This window comes from Oryx dammah, unplaced genomic scaffold (assembly GCF_014754425.2).
Source record: "Oryx dammah isolate SB20612 unplaced genomic scaffold, SCBI_Odam_1.1 HiC_scaffold_28, whole genome shotgun sequence".
Classification (NCBI taxonomy): domain Eukaryota; kingdom Metazoa; phylum Chordata; class Mammalia; order Artiodactyla; family Bovidae; genus Oryx; species Oryx dammah.
The window spans coordinates 99,193,665-99,213,564 of record NW_024070212.1 but is presented as its reverse complement, the minus strand read 5'-3'; the positions used below and the strand labels follow the sequence as shown (position 1 = coordinate 99,213,564).

The 19,900-nt window shown below is 51.2% G+C and overlaps 1 protein-coding gene across 1 annotated transcript; it reads right to left on the bottom strand.

Moving 5' to 3' along the window:
- Positions 1-1,651: 1,651 nt before the first annotated feature.
- TMEM53 (transmembrane protein 53) lies at positions 1,652-19,872 on the bottom strand. The gene is made up of 3 exons (XM_040231347.1): positions 19,634-19,872; positions 7,778-7,899; positions 1,652-3,166 (listed from the first exon to the last, which is right to left on the bottom strand). Exons 1-3 carry the CDS (start codon positions 19,692-19,694, stop codon positions 2,465-2,467), a joined length of 885 nt encoding a protein of 294 aa, XP_040087281.1. The 5' UTR covers positions 19,695-19,872; the 3' UTR covers positions 1,652-2,464.
- Positions 19,873-19,900: the final 28 nt, after the last annotated feature.

Below are 19,900 nucleotides of genomic sequence, written 5' to 3'. Positions count from 1 at the left end.
GGTTAATTCCTGGCAGCCATGTGGGGAAAAGGACTTGGCTACGGCTTTGTGAAGCAGTGTGGGGTTAGTCTGTTCAGGGGCCCTGGAGCTCTTGTCGGGTTGGGGGGGATGGGGCCAGGACCTGGACTCCTGACTATTGATGGGTAGGGGCTCCAGGTTAATTCCTTATCGATGCAGAATCGTCAGCTCATTAATCACAGGAGAGGTCAGAGCTTGGGGGTATCGAGGGGATGCAAGCTCTATCCCCTGGTCTAGGGCTGGAACAGGCTGTAAGCTCAAATGAAAACATAATCCCCAAGCCTCTGTCCCTTTCTAGTCCCTTGAAGTGATCCAGGGACCAAAGTCACCATCTTAGTCCCCTGTGGCGGCGTCTGCTTTCCATCCTAGTGACCACTGCCTGCTATAGCTACTGCCCAGATAAACGAACAATAAGAACGCCCTTTATTCCAAGGTGGACCCTCAAGTCGGGGAACTGAGGCTGGGCAGCCAGCACTTGAGATGGAGCTTGGTCAATTGGTGATCCCCACGGCTGACCAGTACCAGGGAGTGAGCAACTGGGTGCTTGGGCAGGTGCTCAGAACTGCAGAGGAGGTCTTGCCCACCACAGATAGCTTGTTTTGAAAGAAGATTATGCTAAAATTCAACACCCCGGAGTATCTTCATGACTCCAGACTCCTTTCCTTCACATGTTCTCACACACACCAGACCCCGCCTCCCAAATCTTAGACACACCCATCTCTGGGATGCGCAGTGAATACTATAGAATTGGGTCCAGTTGCCAGTTCCTGTCCACCTCTGCACCCAAATGACAAATCACCCTGGTTGGAGTCCAGTGAAGGCGCTTCACAGCCCCAAGCCCAGCTTGATGGCACCAAATATTCTGAAAGCAAGGATCCTGGGGCCCAAGACTAGGAAAATGGCCTGAGCAGAGCAGCTCCAGTGACGGCTGAGGGTTTAGAAGAGAAGCGGACAACGCCCAGTTCCCATCAGGCTGGCTCCTATCGGATTTCTACTCTCCCCTCTCCCTGCCTTGGACTCAGTAGGTCCTTGATGGCTGGTTACTTTCACCCCCGGGGGCCAAATGCTCTCAAATAGAAGACATTAACCCAGAGTGAGGGCATGAAACCTGCCCTGCTGTGGGAGCCTTGAGTTCCATCTCATGGCACAGGCAGCACTGCCACCTGTTGGCCATGGCTAGGAATGCAGCCACACAGAGTAGGAACAGGCTGCAGCAGTTGAGGGGTCATCCCACAGGGCTGAGGCCATGCAGGGAGAGCTGAGCTCTGGAGACAGAAGGTGCATCAGCCCTGAGACTGTCAGGGTCAGCTCCCACCCAGAGCTCTTCCAGCCATCTCCTTCACTGACTGTCAAACTTTCAAAGCCCATCCCTGGCCCCCACATCCCTTGATCACCACAGTGTGCTAAGTCACTTCAGTCATGTTTGACTCACTGTGACCCTATGGACTGTAGCCTGCCAGGCTCACTCCTCTGTCCATGGGATTCTCCAGGCAAGAATACTAAAGTGGGTTGCCATGCCCTCCTCTAGGGGATCTTCCCCACCCAGGGATGGAACCTGCGTCTCATGTCTCCTGCTTTGCCAGGCAGGTTCTTTACTACCAGTGCCACCTGGGAAGGGATCACCACAGTAAGCTCAATCAATCAACACATATTTATTGAATGCCTACTATGTGCCAGTATTGTGCAGCAGTGACTTACAGGATGATAGATGATACAGAATTCTAAGGCTGAAGCCACTGCTCCTGTCTACAGAGGATCCAAGTGGGTCTCCCTCAAGGAGATGAAGGCCAATGGTTCTGGTCTTCAGGACTCCTGACTCAGCTTGTCCCAGCTCCCATCTGGGGCTGCTGTCTTCCTGCTCCCCACACCATCTGCCCACTCCACACACATCTTGCAACTTCCCCGGGTCCAGTGGCTTTCTGGCAAAGTGTAGTAGATCTTGGATAGATCCCCCACCTGTCAGCTCCCCATATGGCTTCCACCTCAGACTCCCTGGCAATGAGAAGCCTGAGTGAACTGCCAAGTGGGATCCTAGGGGACGGCGCTCCAGGCTTGGGGGGGCTTTGCCTGCCCTTCCAGGTCCTGGGAGCACAGATCACAGCCCTTGCCTCAGCCTTCCGCTACCTTCTGACACCTCCCTGCAAAGCTCACCTTCCATTCAAGGAATCAAAGATCAATGCTGGGGCTTAGCCTCACCCCACCCCCAGCTTTATTAACCCTTCACAGCCTAAATGCCACAGGAACCAGCAGCCTGACTGTTGCACTTAGCAAACACAAGCACTGCAAGGCTCCTGCGGAGACCTGCACAGGCACTACTGCCCCCAGGATCCTGGGGTAAACAGACCGACATGGTCCCCCAGGACAGAGGGACCACAAAGACCCCGAGAGCCGCAGGGAGCTGTACCAGCAGAGGACCCCACCCATGGATGTAGGTTGTGGGGAAGAGTCAGGCGTTTATTTCTGGAGCAGAGGTGAGGTGGGGAGGGCAAGGACCTGAGCAGTGGACACAGCTGTGCATGAAGTTGACACAGAGGGTAGTGTAGTAAGTAGGGTAGTCGCGGAGGTGGCTGACGTGTGCAGACGACACGAAGTCCACGGAGCGCACCAGGACCTGGTGTGCCAGGCGTGCCTCCACCATGCGCTCCACGTCCCGGGCCAGGACCACCTCGTCGGCCCTGGAGTAGAGGTAGAGCTCGGGCCAGCGAGAGGCTGCGTCGAGCAGCCTGTCATAGAAGTGTGTGTGGAAGAGGGCGGTGAGTGGCGCGAGTAGGACATGGAACAGGAAGGCCACCAGGGCGAAGGCCACCAGGAGCAGCAGGCGGAGCGCGGCAGGCCGGTGCTCTAGGACGACCGCCAGTGCCCGCAGAGCCCCCAGCAGGTTGCTGTCACCGGGACCGCTGTCAAAGATGGTGCCCACCACACGCAGGTGACAGAAGCGCCGGTGGGTCTGCAGCAGCTCCAGCACATATCGGTATAGCATGACGCCAGCATTGCTGAAGACGTGGAAGAGCAGGGGCTCCTTCTCAACCTCGTAATCAAAGAGCAGCTCAAGCAGCTTCTGGGCCAAGACACGAAGTGAAGGGATGCCCAGGGTCTCGGAGAAGAAGACCATGTGCCAGGGGGCTGTGTATCGGATCACGATGCAGCCCTGGGGAGAGGAGAGAGGCCCGGTTGGTCCTCGGGGATGGGGTAGGGAGGAGAGGCAGCGACCAGCTAAGGTCAGAGGGGTCCAGCAGCTCTCACTTCCACAGGCCCATAAGCTGGAAGTCCTCCAGGCCCTGCTGCAGCCTAAGTGCACGCTGACCTCTCCTAGACACAGATGCCTCCCAGAGGGGAAGGGCTACTCCAGGCCCATTTGTGGAATAATCGCTTCATGCTGGCCAAGCCCTTGAGGCCTAGAGCCCAGAGCTCGCTTTGGAGGCCTCTGGGCTGACCAGAAGGAAGCCTTCTCACTTTGGTCTGCTGTCTCCCTCCCACCCACGACCTTGTACCCTCATCTGATCAACTCTGGCAGACTTAAGGCCTCACTGCCTGGCGACACCCTTCTGCAGCCACTCTGCTCTGCACGGTCCCTGCCTCCCAGGGACAAGCAGGTACCCCCAGGAGACCCAGCACCCAAGACATGCCTGCAGGCCCAGCCTTGACCACTAGAGGCCACTCATGAGCTAGGCCACAAGGCATGAGTCTGGCCACTGCCACCTTCCTCGCAGGGTCCTGTCTGGTTCTGAAGCCTGGGATCACTCCTCGCTCTCCCTGAAATTCCAAGTACAGTAAACACATTATTCCTCAAATTCTAAAATAGCTAAAACATCTCTAGGCCTCTGTATCCCTCAATGCCTGGGTCAAAGAACACCTCAAGGTCCTCACCCAGATCCCCTTCTAGGCCAGTTAGAGAAGGTGACCAGAGCCACCCTGAGCCCTAACCCTCTGCCATTAATGCATGCCAGACACACAGGGCTCTTTTTCAGGGGACTCTGAGTTAGGCAGGCCCTGGGGTCAGACAGTTCTGGGCTCAGTTCCTGGGACCAGCATCTATAAACAGTATACATAAAGAGGAATTTAACTCATCTTTCTGAGTCTGTGTTCCCTTCTATAACCTGGGACAACACCCATCTCATGGGATTACAGTATAATTAAATGAAGAAAAAAAAAAAAAGTATCTCCAGTGCCCCCAAACAGCACTTGGCACAGAGTTCCAGCTAAGAAGAGCAGTCATTAGTGGTGGCAGGAGTAATAACAAGGAGAAAATTATATGGGCGCAGTACCTGAATGACCCAGAGCCAAAAAGACAGTCAGCTGAGGTTACCCTGCCACAGCCCCCTGACCTCCCCTCTGGCTGACTGAGATCACGTGAGACCAGGGTCCTCCTGGCTGCGCTGTCGCCAAGGCCCTAGCGGACCTTACCATCCTTCCCAAGACTGCACTGAGGGGTCGCGGGTGCCGCCTGGCCCCACAGCTCTGGAAAACTTCACAAAGCGCTCTGCTCCAGCTCCCCAGGGGGGTGTGAAATGTCTTTCCACCCACCTTCAACCTACACACACACTGCCAATGAATACACACTCCACACCACCACCACCAGCACCACACACACGCAACTCCTGGACTAAACACAGCCTCTCTATCTCACGCCCCTTAGATGCAGATGCCCATGACCCCCACCACGCTCTAGGGTACCCACCGCACCACCTGTGAAGTGCATACAACTGCCAAAGCACACCCACAAGCACACACACCACCTTCAGGAATGCACACACACGCATGGGCACATACACGCAACACACACCCCCCTCCCCAGAAGCATTCCCATGCAGAACTACCTGTTGGCGTAGGCATGAACTCATTCATGCCTGTGACTGTGCCGTCTCTGAGGGCATCTGTGCTCTTTACCTCCAGGCTGCCGGTGGGAGCACGCACACAGCGGGTCTTATGAACGCCCAACGCTCCTGTGCAGAGTGTGCACATGGAGCCTCCCTGGGCCTCACTCTGAAACTTCCACCTCTGCTGCTTCTAGTCAGATGCTCCCAGAAGCCCCTGCGCCCGTCAGATCCCAATCTCCTGTCTCTCCCTGGAAGCCATCCATCTCTCCATCTCCACACTCGCTCACTCCCAGCCTGCTCCATTCGTCCTCACCTCCTGTATTCTCAGTCTCTTCCTCACTCCAGATTCCTGGACAAACCGATCTCATTAAAAAAAAACACTAAAGTCTCTGCCTTTACATCATGTTCCTCGCTAAGTCTGTCCTACCCTCTCTTCACCTTCCTAGACAAACCTTGACAGTCACCCTCTCTCCTTGGTCCCCTCCCACGGACGCCACTCTGACAACTGCGCTGCTCTTACCAAGGTCACCCACATCCTCCCAAAGTGCTCCATCCCATGACGCCTTTCAGCCCCTGTTGTACTTTCCTTCCAGCAGCATTTGGTATCACAAGCTCTTAGGAAGACTCTCCAGCACCTCCCTGGTGGTCCCGTGGTTAAGACTCCACACTCTGAGGAAGTCATTCTAGGGTAGATCTCTGGTCAGGGAACTAAGATCCCGCATGCCATGTGGTGTGACCAAAAAAAAAAAAAAAACTCTCTGGCTCTTCAGTAACAACATCAGGAAAAAATGGACTGTCCTAAACAAAAGAGGCTTATGGAACAAAATACAAGATGCAATGGGTGATCCTGGATTGGATGCTGGTGGTTCAGGAAAATCAGCAGTAAAGGACACTTTGGCGACTATCAGAGAATCTGACCATGGACTGGACACTTGATGAGATTAGAATATATTAACATGGGACAGTGGAAATCACAGTCCAAAAAAAGCAGGATACAAAAACAGAGTATTCAAGAAATCTCATTTACGTAAAGAAAAGACACAAAGAAGAAAAGCTGAAAGGACACATACTGATGCTAAATAGAGGTCATCTCTGGGGGGTAGAATATAATGCTTTTATTTTCTTGTAAATAATGAAGTATTAGGAGTTTGGGGTTAGAAAAATTTCTTCTCTACCCCCATCTCATCCTTCTGACCAGAAGGTAAAAGCACCCCTTCCTTTCCCAGGTGACCCCCAACAAGCAGCCCTGCCCCCTCAACCTCTCTGCCTTCCCTGGGATCATTTTTTTCTCTCCACTCCATCACTTCCTCCCCGTGCCTTCCACCCCAAGAATGTCCTTCCTGTCTCCCTCGTCACCAGCCCATTTCCCTAAGACTCTCTTCCTCTGGATTCAATCATGCTCCCCTGAGTTTATTTCTCTTCCTGTGGCCTCTCCTCCTTCCCACGGTGGATCTTCTTTATCTCCTGCTCCTCTGAGCTTGGCCTCTTCTCCTTGCTCTCTACACACTCCCTGGGGGAATCTCATCCAGCCCAGAGCCTAAGGCGTCTCTTCTAGTACTCCCTGTGTCAAGGGACATCCCACCTCTACCAGGGATCCGCTGCAGCCGGAAGCCTGGCATTACCCTGGACCCCACCTAGGCCCGTGCCCGCCCCCAGTCTCTCACCCACCGATCACTCTGCCTCCTAACAAGCCCCTTGATCCATTAACTTCCCTCCCCCAGCACCACCAGCCTCAAGGTTCCAGCCACTGTGACAATCTCACTTCGCGGCCTCCAGCCCTGGCCTCCCCAATCCTTTCTCCATTCGGCAGGGAAGGACTCTGAGAAGCACAAGTCTAACATCACACCCCAGCCTAAATCCCCTGAGGACCCTCCCAGCCTCTTCTCTTCACACTTGCCCTTCCTTTTGTCCTCTGTTCTGGCCATACTCACCTATTTCTTGGCCTCCGCCTGTCTTCAAGGATCTTAGTCTAATGGAGAAGCCAGACAACGTAGTCTTGCCCAGGGAGTGGAATTCAGAAGCAGCTGAAACTACTTAAGGAGTAAGGCAATGCCAGGGCACCAGGCTTGCTGGCTGAGGGGAGGCCTCCAACTCCCGTCCTATTCCAGGGCCACCACACACCTGGGCACAGTGCAGACCTGGGTCAGTGGAGGGAGGCTGAGGGGAGGGGGCCCTAGCTGGCCCTTCTCCCAGATGATTGCCGCTCCTCCTCAGTGCAGGGCTTCCAGCTGGAGGCTGGGGTGGGGTGGGGCGTGGTCTGTACTGCCTCCCTCCCTTGGGAGGCCTGGGAGAGGAAGGCAGGGCCAGGCCAGTGGCCAAAGCTGTGAAAGGGGTACTCAGGTATAAGAGGCCCTCCCAAGGCTCGCTCCAATCACTACAACCTCTATATCCAACTCTCGTGAGGCCTGAGATGAAGCAAGGAAACCTCAGGCCTGAATTCTTCTCCAGAAGACCCTTCTACCCTGGAAACATGAAGGTGTCATGCTCAACCCTAAGACAGAAACTCTCCTGGTGAGACAAGGAGGAGGCCCCAGGAGTCCACACACCCGGCCCAGGCTCCTACTGCCCAGAAAGGCAGCACCAGCCCAGAAAGACTTGAGGTCTGGGCTGACACCTCAGCTGGGAGCACAGTGGGGATGGTCTGCCACCTCGGGGCTTGGGGAGGAAGGAAGGGGGAGGTCAGGGGACTGGAGGGGACAGACCAGGCCACAGAGTTGGCTGCAAAGGGTGATAAATCATGGGCCCAGCATCTTCCTCACAGGCCAGTCCTGGTGCCATTCCCAGGCCTGCCTGGCCCCTGACTGGTGGTCAGCTTCCACGGCTGCCTGGAGATGAGGGAAGCCTGGAGATGAGGGCAGCCTGGAGATGAGGGAGCCAAGGCTGAGAGTGCCCCTCCAGAGCGGCCCCAGAGCACTGGGAGTCCCCACGCCTGCAGTACTCACCCTTTTGTGATAGATGGCGCTGTACTTGGCCAGGTTCTTGTCGGCGCAGCCTCCCCAGCCCAAGAGAATCACCAAAGGCAGTCGAGTCCCAGCCTCCTTCCCACCTTGGTCGGGGCTGTTCTCTGAAACACAAGCAGGGTAGGACTGTCAGCCGTGCCGTTTGCGTGTGGGATGGGGTGACTGGCCCATCCAGAGCTGGTGGCAGGGAAGCGCCAGGGGCCAGGCCTAGGCATCCTTCTAGCCCCTGGGCCTCAGGTGTCTGGGAGGCTCCTTCCTCTGTCCTTCACTTCAACTGGCTTTCAGGCTTCTCAGATGGCACTGCAGGGTAACTGGAAAAAGCCACCTGAGGGCCCCTTCTTTTCTTTCAGAGACACAGCCCAGGTGAGAAAAATGAAAAAACACTTCCTCCATGCAATTTCACCTTCTAATCCTGGGATCAGCATACCATAGATATTAACACAAGCCATGGGCTGAATTCAACCCATGATCTGTTTTCATATGACCTTTGAGCTAAAGATAAAAGTGCTTTTTACATTCTAAAATAGTTTTAGGGAAAAAAAATCAAAAGAAGATTTTATGGTGTGAAAATCATGAAATGTAAACATCCACAAATAAAGTTTTATTGGAACACAGCCCAGCTCATTCATTTACATAATGTCTACGGCTGCTTTCAAGCTGAAACAGCAGAGTTGAGTAGCTGCAACAGAGACCACACAGTTCACAAAGTCTAAGGTCTAAGGTACAGCCCTTTACAGAAAAAAAGTTGGCCAGCCCCTGTTCTAATTCCACGGATAGATGGAAGAAGAGGGTTTTAAAGAGAAACCGATAGGGCAGTGTAGGTGGGGAAGTGAAGCAGACCGACTCTGAGGGCCCCTACCAAACCAAACCCTGTCCTGACAGAGAATAATAACAGTCAGTATTTACTGAGATTTAATCCTCACAGCACACTACAGGGAATATTATTACAGATAAGGAAACGGAGGCACAGAGTGGTTAAGCTACTTGCCTAAGGAAACACAGGAAGTGCAGAGCTAGGAAGCCGGTCCCGACTCCCCATTCTAACTAACCCACTGGAGGTGTTCTGGGGCGCCAGCCCCATCCACCACCAGAAGTACCTCTCCTCCCCTGATGTGCCGAGGCACAAGCCAGCTGCCTCCTCTGTGGCTGCTTCTGGAGGCCTCCCCACAACCATGTCAGTCAGGCCTCCTCTCATTCTCCCCACCAAGGAAGTACTCACACCCCCCGGGGTGACTTCTGTCCAGGGACTGTCTGTTGCCAGTTATCTGCCCTCCTGAAAGGGCCAGGGTTTACTCTTCCAAGGATCAAGCCACTTGGCTATGCTCAGCTGCCACTGGAGATTTATAGATGCCGGTGGTGACCTGGCAACAGTAAATTTCAAGGCTAGTTAAGAGGATGGTAAACATAAATCACTAACCTTTGGACAAAAGGAAGACAACAATTTCCTGTGGAAATTAATGTGATTGGAAAGTTCACTGTTTCTGCTCTCCGGCGGTGGCGACTCTGGCCTTTGGAGATTAACTGCCCGCGCCCACAGGGATCCAGGGCTGGGCTACAATTCAGCCTGGAGCAGGAGCTGCCAGCGCCTCAGTCCCATGCTGACCCCTGCCAGCCCTCCCAGGCTCCCCTGACACTGACCTCGGCCTCCAAAAAGAGGGATGGTTCCACAGCTCTAAGTCAGGCCACTCGAAATACTGTCTCCAACTGTCTTGGCCTGGTCCTTGGCCAGAGCAGTGGTTTGCCTGCACTGGCCTTTCTCTGCAGAAGCCCAACCTTGCTGGTGATGGCTACCCACAAGGCTCAGGCTGCAGCCACCTCACGGGTGGTGATCGACAGCTACCATTTGGATCTACCTTTGACCATCTGAGGTCCAGCCACTGGATCTCTGAGACATGCCCCAGGGAGGTCCCTAACTTCCAAGCAACTGTCTGAGTATGGACTACCCTCCCCTAGCACTTCCCTATGGTACTCCCCTCCAAGTACCACCACCAAAATATCAGCAACCGGTTAGGGGGTTCATCTCAAATAGAGAGGAGGAGGCTGAGGGAGGTCACATCCCCTGGTGACTGCCCTGACCAGCAGGGGTGGCGCATTCCCAGACAGGGAAGGTTCAGACACTTCCGCTGGCTCTCTGACCTGCCCCTCCAGCCACGGCCGGGCTCTACAACGCCACTTTGTTCCACCTCAGATTTTCCTGACACCCTTGGATTCACCAACTCAGGTAGGAATGACTTCACCAGACACGCGTCTCATGAAGAAACTCAGAACACGGACACCCTGGACACGCTGCCTCTTCCCAGAGCCCAAGCTTTTCGTAAGGTTCCTAAAAGGAGGGAATTGGTGCCCTCACTCCAGCCAGGCACTCAAAGCCACCTCTCCTGAACCACAAGGTGCCCCTCCTACCCACGGGCATCTCCCGTTCCCCCAACACAGTCTCCTCCCAGACGCCCTTCCTAACTTGGAGCTCTGTCATGACCTCCTCCCACTGGAGCCACGCTACCCATTCAGATTCTAGACATGAAGTGCTATCATCCAGAAAAGTCCAAGGTGCTCTGAGATCACGGCTGAGAACGTGATGGTGACATGTTTGCTGTGCTGGTCTTGAAGGACCATAGGAGCATGGCAGGTAGAAAGAGGGCATGAGCAGGGGCAGGAGGTGATGGAGATGTCACAGTCACTCTGGAGCACAGCAAGCAGTCCTGGGAGGCTAGAAGCCTGGATGAGGAAACAACAGTGGGCAGGAGAGCTGCTAAGAGTGGGAATGGAGGGCCTGATCTTGCAAGGCCCCCAGGCCATGCTTATGAGTCAGGATTTTATCCGGAGCAGTGGAGAGCGAATAGATTCTGGAACTGGGTGGGTGGCAAGATCCAATCTGTACTGATTAATGACTTGCACAATTATTTGAATAACATCTGTCACCCCTCAGCCAGCAGGGTCCCTGAAGGCAGGAACTGGGTTTGTCACACTTAGTGCCACATTCCTGGTGCCCTGGACTGTAGCTGGCCTGTCCAGGCACTCAGCAGAAACGTGCTGAATGAATGAACACGTGCTGGCAAAGTGAAGGATGGATCCAAGGAGAAAGAGCTGGCATTCCTCTTGTTACCCGCTGCCCTTTCCAGAGTAATAAAAGTAATTGCTATGGCTACTGTTATTTATTGCCACATCCTGTGATTCCTCCACCTTCTGTAGGAGCCCCTGCTCCTTTTATGTTCCTCCCATTGGTCACCACCCTCTCCCCTTCCCGCTGCTGACATCTCCCAGCCTCTGACCACTGCCCCTCAGGCACTGAAGACTCAGGCACTGGCCCCCATCTCCCATTTCTACACCAAGACTGACCACAGCCCTACACAGGCAATCAAACCCACCTCAGTCCTAAACCATCACAAACTTCTCTGAATTTCGCATCTCCTTCCGCTCCTCTTTCCCATCACCAAGAAAAACAATAACAGCAAAAAGAGAATTGTGTCAGATACTATTCTAAGCACTTTAAATATATATATATATTTATTTATTTGGCTGTACTGAGTCTTAGTTGCAGCATGTGGGATCTAGTTTCCTGACTAGGGATCAAACCCTGGCCTCCTGCATTGGAGCACAGAGTCTTAACCACTGGACCACCAGGGAAGTCCCTAAGCAGTTTATATATCAACTCATTTAATCTTCACAACAATCCTATGAACAAGGTACTATTATTGGTCTCATTTTACTGATGAAAAACTAAACCACAATGATAATAAATAATTGGTCAAAGTTACACAGCTAATAAGCAGTGGAGCTAGATTCCAAACCCAGGTGGTCATCACCATTATCCCAGCTGGCCCCCTGGGTAAAAAAAAAAAAAAAAAAAGGCCCCCCAGTCTTAACCAAATCTCTTTCCACTTAGCTCCAAACCTGTACATTTGGTTTTCTCTGTACATCAACAGATCCAGCACTGACCTCTTCCACCTGCTCCTCCTCACGGACTGGCCACCAAAGTCAGAACCTCAACACATGCTACCTCATTTGGTCCCTCCACCATCCTAGGAGTTAACTATTACTGCTATCCCCATTTTACATATGAGAAAACTAAAACACAGAGAGAAGAAGTCTCTCTCCCCAAAAACATAGAGCCAGGAAGTGGCAGAGTCAGCATGCACCTCTGAACCACCACACCACATTGACCCCTGCCTCCAAGACTGCACGCACGCTCCTCACTCCCAAGCCCAGATGCTGATAATCCATGTTTATGCTTTGCTAATGCCCATGCCCCCTGCTGAGTCAGCTCACTGCTGACATCCAATAAGTTCCCCTTGATGCCCTCTCCAACCCCTTCTCACCACTCCCCTAAATCACTAGACAGGGCTAGATGCCCCTCGTCTATACCATCACAGCACCACCACCACCACGCCACTGTGCTCATCCACTGCGCTGAGAGGTCCCATTAGGAAAAGTCAGAGATGACTGTGACACGCAAAACAATAGACAGTAAAGGCCTGAACCAGGGCAGTGGGAGACAAGTAGGAAGGGGAGGGAAACGATAGGAAGAAAAGAATCACAGCAATTCTGGTATGTGTAGCAAAAGCCTCAAAAACATGCAATCTTTGACTTAGTGATTCCACTTCTATGAAAGAAAAATGCTTAATCTATGACAGAAATATTCAGGAATATCTTAAGCAGACCATAGACATAAATGTAAAAGCTAAAACTATAAGACTCTTAGCAGAAAATGTAAAAGTAAATCTTTGTGACCTTGAATTAAGGAATGGTTTCTTAGACATAACTAAAAGGAAAAGGAATACAAGAAAAAAAACAGACAAACCAGGACTCCATCAGCATTGAAAACTTTTGTACATCAAAGGATACCATCAAAAAGTTGAGGAAAGTGACAGAATGGGAGAAAATATTTGCAAATCATATATCTGTAAGGGTTTGTATCCATGATATATAAGAACACTCACAATGAAAAGACAAATAACTCAACTTTAAAATGGGCAAAAGATTTGAAGAGACATTTCTCCAAAGATGATGTATAAATGGCCAGTAAGAACATGAAAAGATGTCCAACATCACAGTCATCAGGGAAATGAAAATTAAAACCACAATGAGACAGTATATTAGGATCCACTAGGATGGCCATAATCAAAAAGTCAGATAACACCAAGTGTTGAGGATAAGAAGACTTCAGAACCCTCATATACTGCTGGTGAGCATGCAAAAAGGTACATTCACTTTAGAAAGCAGTTTGGCAGTTCCTCAAAAACATTAGGCATGGAGTTTCCATATGAACCAGTACTTCCACTCCGAAGTACAAAACCCAAGAGAACCGAAAACATATGTCCATACAAAAACATGTACATGAATGTTCATTGCAGCAATATTCATGACAGCCAAAAAGTAGATACAATCCACATACCTATCACCTGTAAAGGGGTGAATAAAATGTGGTATATCCATTCAATGGAATACTACTCGGTGATAAAAAGGAATGAGGCACTGCTACCACATGGGGGAACCTTGAAAACATATGCTAAGTGAAAGAAGCCAGACACAAAGACCATACATTATATGATCCCATTTATATGATTTATACGAAATGTCCAGAATAGGCAGATCCATAGGGCAGAAAGCAGATGAGGGGCTGCCAGGAGCTGGAGGCAGGGGAAAATGGGGAGAGACTGCTAATGGTTCAGGGTTTCTTTTGCAGTTGATGAAAACGTTCTGAAATTAAATAGTGCTGCTGGGTGTACAATCCTGTGAACATACTAAAAACCAATGAATCACACATTTTAAAAGGGTTAATTTTACAGAATGTGAATGATATCTCAATATTGTTATTATTTTAAAAATTAATAACACATTAAGCAAAAAAGTGAGTTGCAAAGAGTATATACAACAGAATCCTATGTACATACATACATGCACGCCTATACATCCTTATGCATAGAAAAAAAGCATCAGATATTGATAGCAATTATTCCTGGGATTAGAGGCAATTTCTTGTTCATGATTTTTTAAATTCACAATCTAAAAATCCATAGGTATCACTTTTGCAATGAGAGTTAAAAAAAAAATTTTTTTAAAGGTTGAGGGGTATCCAGCAGAGTCAATAGTGGTTAAGAAGTCAAAGAGATCATGGATGCCCAGAAGTTCCTTGGCAAGGCTTCTCAAGCCTGACACTTCTTAAGTACCCCACAGAACAATTTAATCGCAGGGGCTCTCTGTCCTCTGGACTTTTCTCAACAAATGACACTAACACTGATAATATAAGAATTACAGATACATACTACATTGTACAACAGGTCAAGTCATAAAACTAGAGCATAAATTAGATTGTGTATATCCCAGGGGCATGCGGGGAAGACAAAGGAAAAGGCTGACAAAAAAAAAGGGTTTGTGGAGCAATATGTGCTTTTCATCAGCAAGCGGGACTCAGAATACAAAGAACTATGTTTTCTTCTTAAAATGCAAAGAATCAAAGGATCCTCAATTTCCCTTACTCCCAAGAAATACTTTCTAGAGTCTTAGAGTTCCTATATTTAATCCAAATTACTTCATTTTAAATTTACTTTTTTTTAACCTTTTGGAATAATAGTACAGAAGAGTAGCATGGTATCTAGGACTATCTACTGTATAAACCCTGCTGCTAAGTCGCTTCAGTTGTGCCCCACTCTGTGCAACCCCAGAGCCGGCAGCCCACCAGGCTCCCCTGTCCCTGGGATTCTCCAGGCAAGAACACTGGAGTGGGTTGCCATTTCCTTCTCCAATGCCGGAAAGTGAAAAGTGAAAGTGAAGTCGCTCAGTCATGTCCCACTCTTAGTGACCCCATGGACTGCAGCCCACCAGGCTCCTCCATCCATGGGATTTGCCAGGCAAGAGTACTGGAGTGGGTTGTCATTGCCTTCTCCAGTATAAACCCTATCTGGGTTCAAATCTCTGTCTCTGCCACTAATAACCATGAAACAGATCTTGAGCTAGTTCTCTAAGCTTTAATTTTCTTAACTGTGAAATGAGGATAACAGTACATAAGACTAAAGAAGAAAATGACTACTGAGGGCTTAGCATTTTTACCCTAGCACAAAGAAAGAGTTCAATGCATTGAAGTTATTACTTCATGAGGAATGCATGCTCACTGTAGAAAAAATAGAAAATGAATATCTTATACAATTGGAATCATACCGCTTTGTAATCTGCTTTCTTCCATTTAGCAATATATTGTGAACATCTCTCCCTGTCGGTTTATATATTTCTACACCATTCTTTTTAGTGGCTGCACAGCAGCTATAGATATTTCGTAATTTGTGGTGACCAAGCTCCCATTATTGGATACGATGTTGTTTCTAATCTTTTGCTGTTATAAAAGTACTTTAATGGACATCTCTTTCTTCGTGCATGTCCTTAACTGTTTCTGAGAAATGGAACTGTATTCAGGCAGCACTTCCTGATGGCAACTGAAATATGCATACACAGGCTTTGGAGTGAGGCTCCTGAGTTGGAACCTGGGATGACTTGGGGCAAGACACTTTACCTCCCCTGAGCTCCTGTTCCTCATCTGGGATAAGAGTACTCCAGACTTCACAAGGTGGTCGTAAAGAATAATAAAATCATATGAGGGGTTCTTGGTGAACCTGGCGTGTGAGCAGGGCATGGTCAACAGTGTAAGCCCAACAGAAACCACAGAGACCTCGGGCAAAGGGTCCTTGAGGTCTGGAGCTCAGATCCAGGGCCTAGCATGACACTTGGCATAAAGCAGACAAATTAGGAAGGGTTTCTATTAAGGAATGAAAGAAAAGAGGTCACAATTCAAAAAATGAACAAAACTCCTCTGTTTAGAAAAAAAAGCACCCCTGGGGTTCACACAGACCAGAAGATTCTAGTTCAACTCGGCACCCGGGCCTGTGAGGCCTCTTTGGTGTGACACCTCTTGAGGTTTTCTCTCACCCCTGCTCCAGAAAGCACACCTAGGCCTCCTGCCAAGGCCCCACTCCTTTGGGCCCCTCTCAGTCCCCCAGTGCCCCAGCTCTGCACCTGCTGCTGCTCCCTATCTACAGCTCCAGGTCCAGCTTGGGCTACTCTTCTCCAGGAAGCCACTGACCCCTGCAGCCCACCACGATAGTCCGAACTATGGTCCACCCCATACTGTTTCCCTGGCGCTGGAAGAAGCTTCCTGGGGGTCAAGACAAGCTCTTCATTTCTTCGACCCCAGCCAGCGCTCAGCCCAAGGGTAGACTGACAATGAAACTTGGGCTCACAGCAGACCTATCGCTTGCCTTCTCTGTGACTCCCCGGAAGGCTAAGAGGGAGCCCCTTGTCCCAGCTCCATTAATTTTGTAAATCAATTATTTGTAAAAATGTTTACAGAAACTGAGAGCAACAGGATGCCTTTAAGAAGTGCCTGTGCTAGCCGCTAGCCGCAGAGGGGCCCTGGGGCAGGACTTGGCTGACCAGTCTCTGGCTGGGAGGAGGGGCAGTGCAACCCTGGCCTGGATGGCAGAGCACCTCGGGCGGGGCTGGAGTGCTGCCAAATGTCTCCCTTCAGCTCTTCGGGCACATCTTCCTTGCCAGGCTCCTGCAACAGTGAGCCAAACCCTCCAAACAACACGACAGTGATCCCTGCCCTGGGAGTCCTGAGGACAGAACCTTCCCCAAGGAAATGAGAGAAGAATACCCAACTCTCATTAGCAGGGTGAGGGGACCACTGGTCAAAGAAGAGTGGGTGGGGAGAGGGGAATGCCAGGCCAAGGGATCAGCTTCGGCAAAGGACCAGGCAGATGATCCTTGTTAGGCCCAGTGAGCCACAGATAACTGCCTGGTGGGAATTCCAGCAGGAGGACGCTGAGTGATGAAGGGCCCCAGATCTGTAGCTGCCTTCCTGCTAACTGCGTGGCAGCGGCAGCTGTTTGCCTATCAGCTCACAGCAGTGCCAGGCTCTGTGGCTCTAAAGCTCAGTTATGGGGGAAACGCAATTCCAGAAACCAAATATGACCGTCCTACACACTTCTGCACCTTTAAACAGTAAGTGCAAAAGAGAGACAATCTCCGGACCCCCAAAGACTGTCGCTCTGTGAAGCCACATCAGCCTGGAGAGGAGCTCTCTACAGACAGGAAGCAAAGAGATGTGGGGGGTCGCCGTGCTGCCACTTCCTTCTGAGGGGTCCTAAAGCCTCGAGTTTGGCTCTGGGGTACGCACTTGGAGAGGAAAAGGCATGATGACCCAAAGCCAGTGCAGAAGGCAATCATAAGGAGAGGGTTATTAGAACCTCACTAGAGGAGGAACAGCTGAAGGCCCTGGGGGTATTTCTCTTGGAGAAAAGAGATGAAGCTGTCATCTTGAAAAGAGAGGAAGACAGACTACCTTGCTCTGTCTCCACCACGACCTCCGAGCCCCGCAGTTACCACATCATAGTGAAACCAGCTGCTTCTGAATCCTCAGTCCTCCCTGAAGCACAGGTCCTTGCAGGGAGTCTGTGTGTGAGTCACTTCTGAGGAGACCAGCAACTAGCCCATGGCCAGGACACAGCAAATGCTGAGCTGAAAGCAGAAGTGACAGCAAGGCCTAATGTGGCTCAAGGGAGGGAAGCTTTCTAACAATCCAGTTGCCTCCAACAGGCCAGGATATGTGGGAGGAAGGATCCTGTCCGGGAAGGGTCTGGTGCTAACAGCAAGCTCTCATGACAGGAGAAGGATGCAGGACAAAATGGCCCCCTGAGATTTCTTTCAATTCTAGGACCCAGCCCCTTGAAGCAGGGGGGAGAGCCACAAGGGGAAGAAATATACTGAAAGAGCACGCATCAGGCAGCGCACACAGGAGCACACATACCTGCTCCAGGTCAGTCACTACTTCATTAACCCTCACAATGCCGTGAGGTAGGCACTCTTATCACTTCCATTTTACAGTCGGGGAATCTGAGGCTCAGAGAGGTTCAATAACTTGCCAAAACCAAAGAAGAGCAAGAGGTAGAACTGAAATGCAAAGGCTGCCCACTGGGGCTGAGGAACAAACTTCTGCCCTCCTGGCCACACAGAAGGCAGCTCCAGGCCTTTGCAACTAAAGGTGCTCCAAGGGCAATAATCTTTTAAAAAATTATTTTAAATAGTTTTTTTTTTAACATTTTATTTATTTGGCTGTGCCAGGTCTTAGTTGCAGCATGTGCCAGGTCTTTAGTTGTGGCATTCGGGATCTAGTTCCTTAATCAGGGACCGAACCCTGCCCCCTGCATTGGGAGCCTGCAGTCTTAGCCACTGAACCATCAGGGAAGTCCCCAAGGGTAATAATATTAACTGACTTCATCTCCCACTGATGCCAAGACTTTTCAAAAGCATTTTTACATCTATAAGCCCAAGAGCCCTTGGCTAACAGATCTGGCTCTAGTGAAATACAACTGGTCTGGGGCTACCTGCTCTGTCAAGAGCCTAGGGGTTGCACTCCCCTCTTAGACCTCATCCAAGGAACACAGCTGCTACGCAAGGGGTCTGGGAAGGCTCTCTTGAAGACAGTAACATCTGAGAGAAGCGTTACACAATGAACCAGACATGGGAGCGGGCAGAGTGGGGCACAGAGAGGAAAAGGCATTCCAGACAGAAGAAACAGCAGGAGCAGAGAAAAGCAGGAAGAGTGAGCAGAATCACAAGCAGCTTGGGGAGGCCGAAACACAAAACTCAGCGTGAACAGTGAAAGGACATAGTGAACAAAGAAGTAAGCAGGGGCTGCTAAATGATGAAGAACTTTGAATGCCATGTTAAGGAATCAGGACTTGATTTATCCTGAGGGCAAAAAAGTCACTGTAGGGTTCTAGCTAGGATAGTGATAAGACCAAAGCTTTGCATTGGGAAGATGGCTGGGGTGGCAGGAGAAGAGGTGAGGTGGGGCTGGTGGTGAGACTGGAGGTGTGAAGGTGATGTGGAGTAAGACAGGCAAGACCTGCAGCTTGAGCTGGGCTGTATGACAAGGCTCCTCTACCATAATTCACTCCCAATCCGGGCCAAACTTTCCATTCTCTGGAACCCCAATCCGACTCACACTGCCTGGGATCCAGACCTGCTCTACAGGCTACTAATTCTGTGGCCCTGCCACACTCCTTTCTCTAATATGACTGTAGGGAGAAAAATAAAGCTAATCACGAAAATGACTCAGTGCCAAGCATTATGCTGGGTCCTGTACACAAACAATCTCAGTTGTGCAACCAACCACCGTCGGAGGGAGGTGACTGTTGGTACCCTAACTGTGCAGATGAGGATATGGAAGTTAAGAGCTGGAAGCCTGCCAACGGTCACGCAGCTACTGAAGGGAGGAGTGGGGATTTGAGCCGACTTCTAACTCACAGCAGAGCCGGCTCTGCTAACTATACTGCCAAAGAGAGTGCAGAGGAGGGAAGGGTGAAGGCTCTGTGTCCTGGGCTTCTCCATGGACCCTGGGGAAAACAGTGGATGGAATATAACGAGTGGAACCCCCTAAGCACAACCGCCAACAAAGGACAGCAGTGGGAAACCCGACTCCAAACAAAGGAATCAGGATGTCCCCTCTCCTCGGCAGCCTTCAGTTACTGGGAAAGAAGCGAAAGCTTGGACCTGAGAACTAAAGACAGAAAAAAGGGCCCCAACCTGGTCGGGGGCGGGGGTAGGCGGGGGGCGTGTCGACTCCGAGGAGGGGCGGGGCTGGGACAGGGAAAGCGCCCTGCGGGCGGGGCTTACTAAGAGGCGGGGCTCTCTGGACCCGACAAAGTCTAAGGACCTGCGGGACCCTATGAGGAGGTGGGCCGCGGGAGGGCGGGGCCGCAGGAGGGGCGGGGCCACAGCTGCGCTTGCAACCCACGGACTCCTCAGGTCGCCTACCCACGACTGGACCCAACCCTCGTTCCATACCCTGACTCCGGCAGGGCTGATCCGGGATCTCGATGGTGTAGTCCAGCTGGGCTGAAGCCATGGTGAAGGAGCCTGCCCTCAGCTTCGGCCTCCGGCCGGAACTCCGCTCGCGCGCCTGCACCTCACCCAAGCCTCTCCTGGGCACCGCCCAATCACCACCCACCTCCCTCGACGCTACCCAATCCCTGAGCCGCGCTCTGTGACATCTCTCCGTAACAACTACCGAGAGTCTCCCGGAGCCTCTCGCCACACCCCCTAGCAACCATG

Excerpts from the sequence above, each read along its gene's own strand:
- TMEM53 (XM_040231347.1), bottom strand. The coding sequence starts at position 19,694 with ATGGCTTCAGCCCAGCTGGACTACACCATCGAGATCCCGGATCAGCCC. Across the intron at positions 7,900-19,633 it reads TCAGCCCTGCCGGAGTCAGG|AGAACAGCCCCGACCAAGGT; the intron begins GTATGGAACGAG and ends CTTGTGTTTCAG. Across the intron at positions 3,167-7,777 it reads GCGCCATCTATCACAAAAGG|GGCTGCATCGTGATCCGATA; the intron begins GTGAGTACTGCA and ends TCCTCTCCCCAG.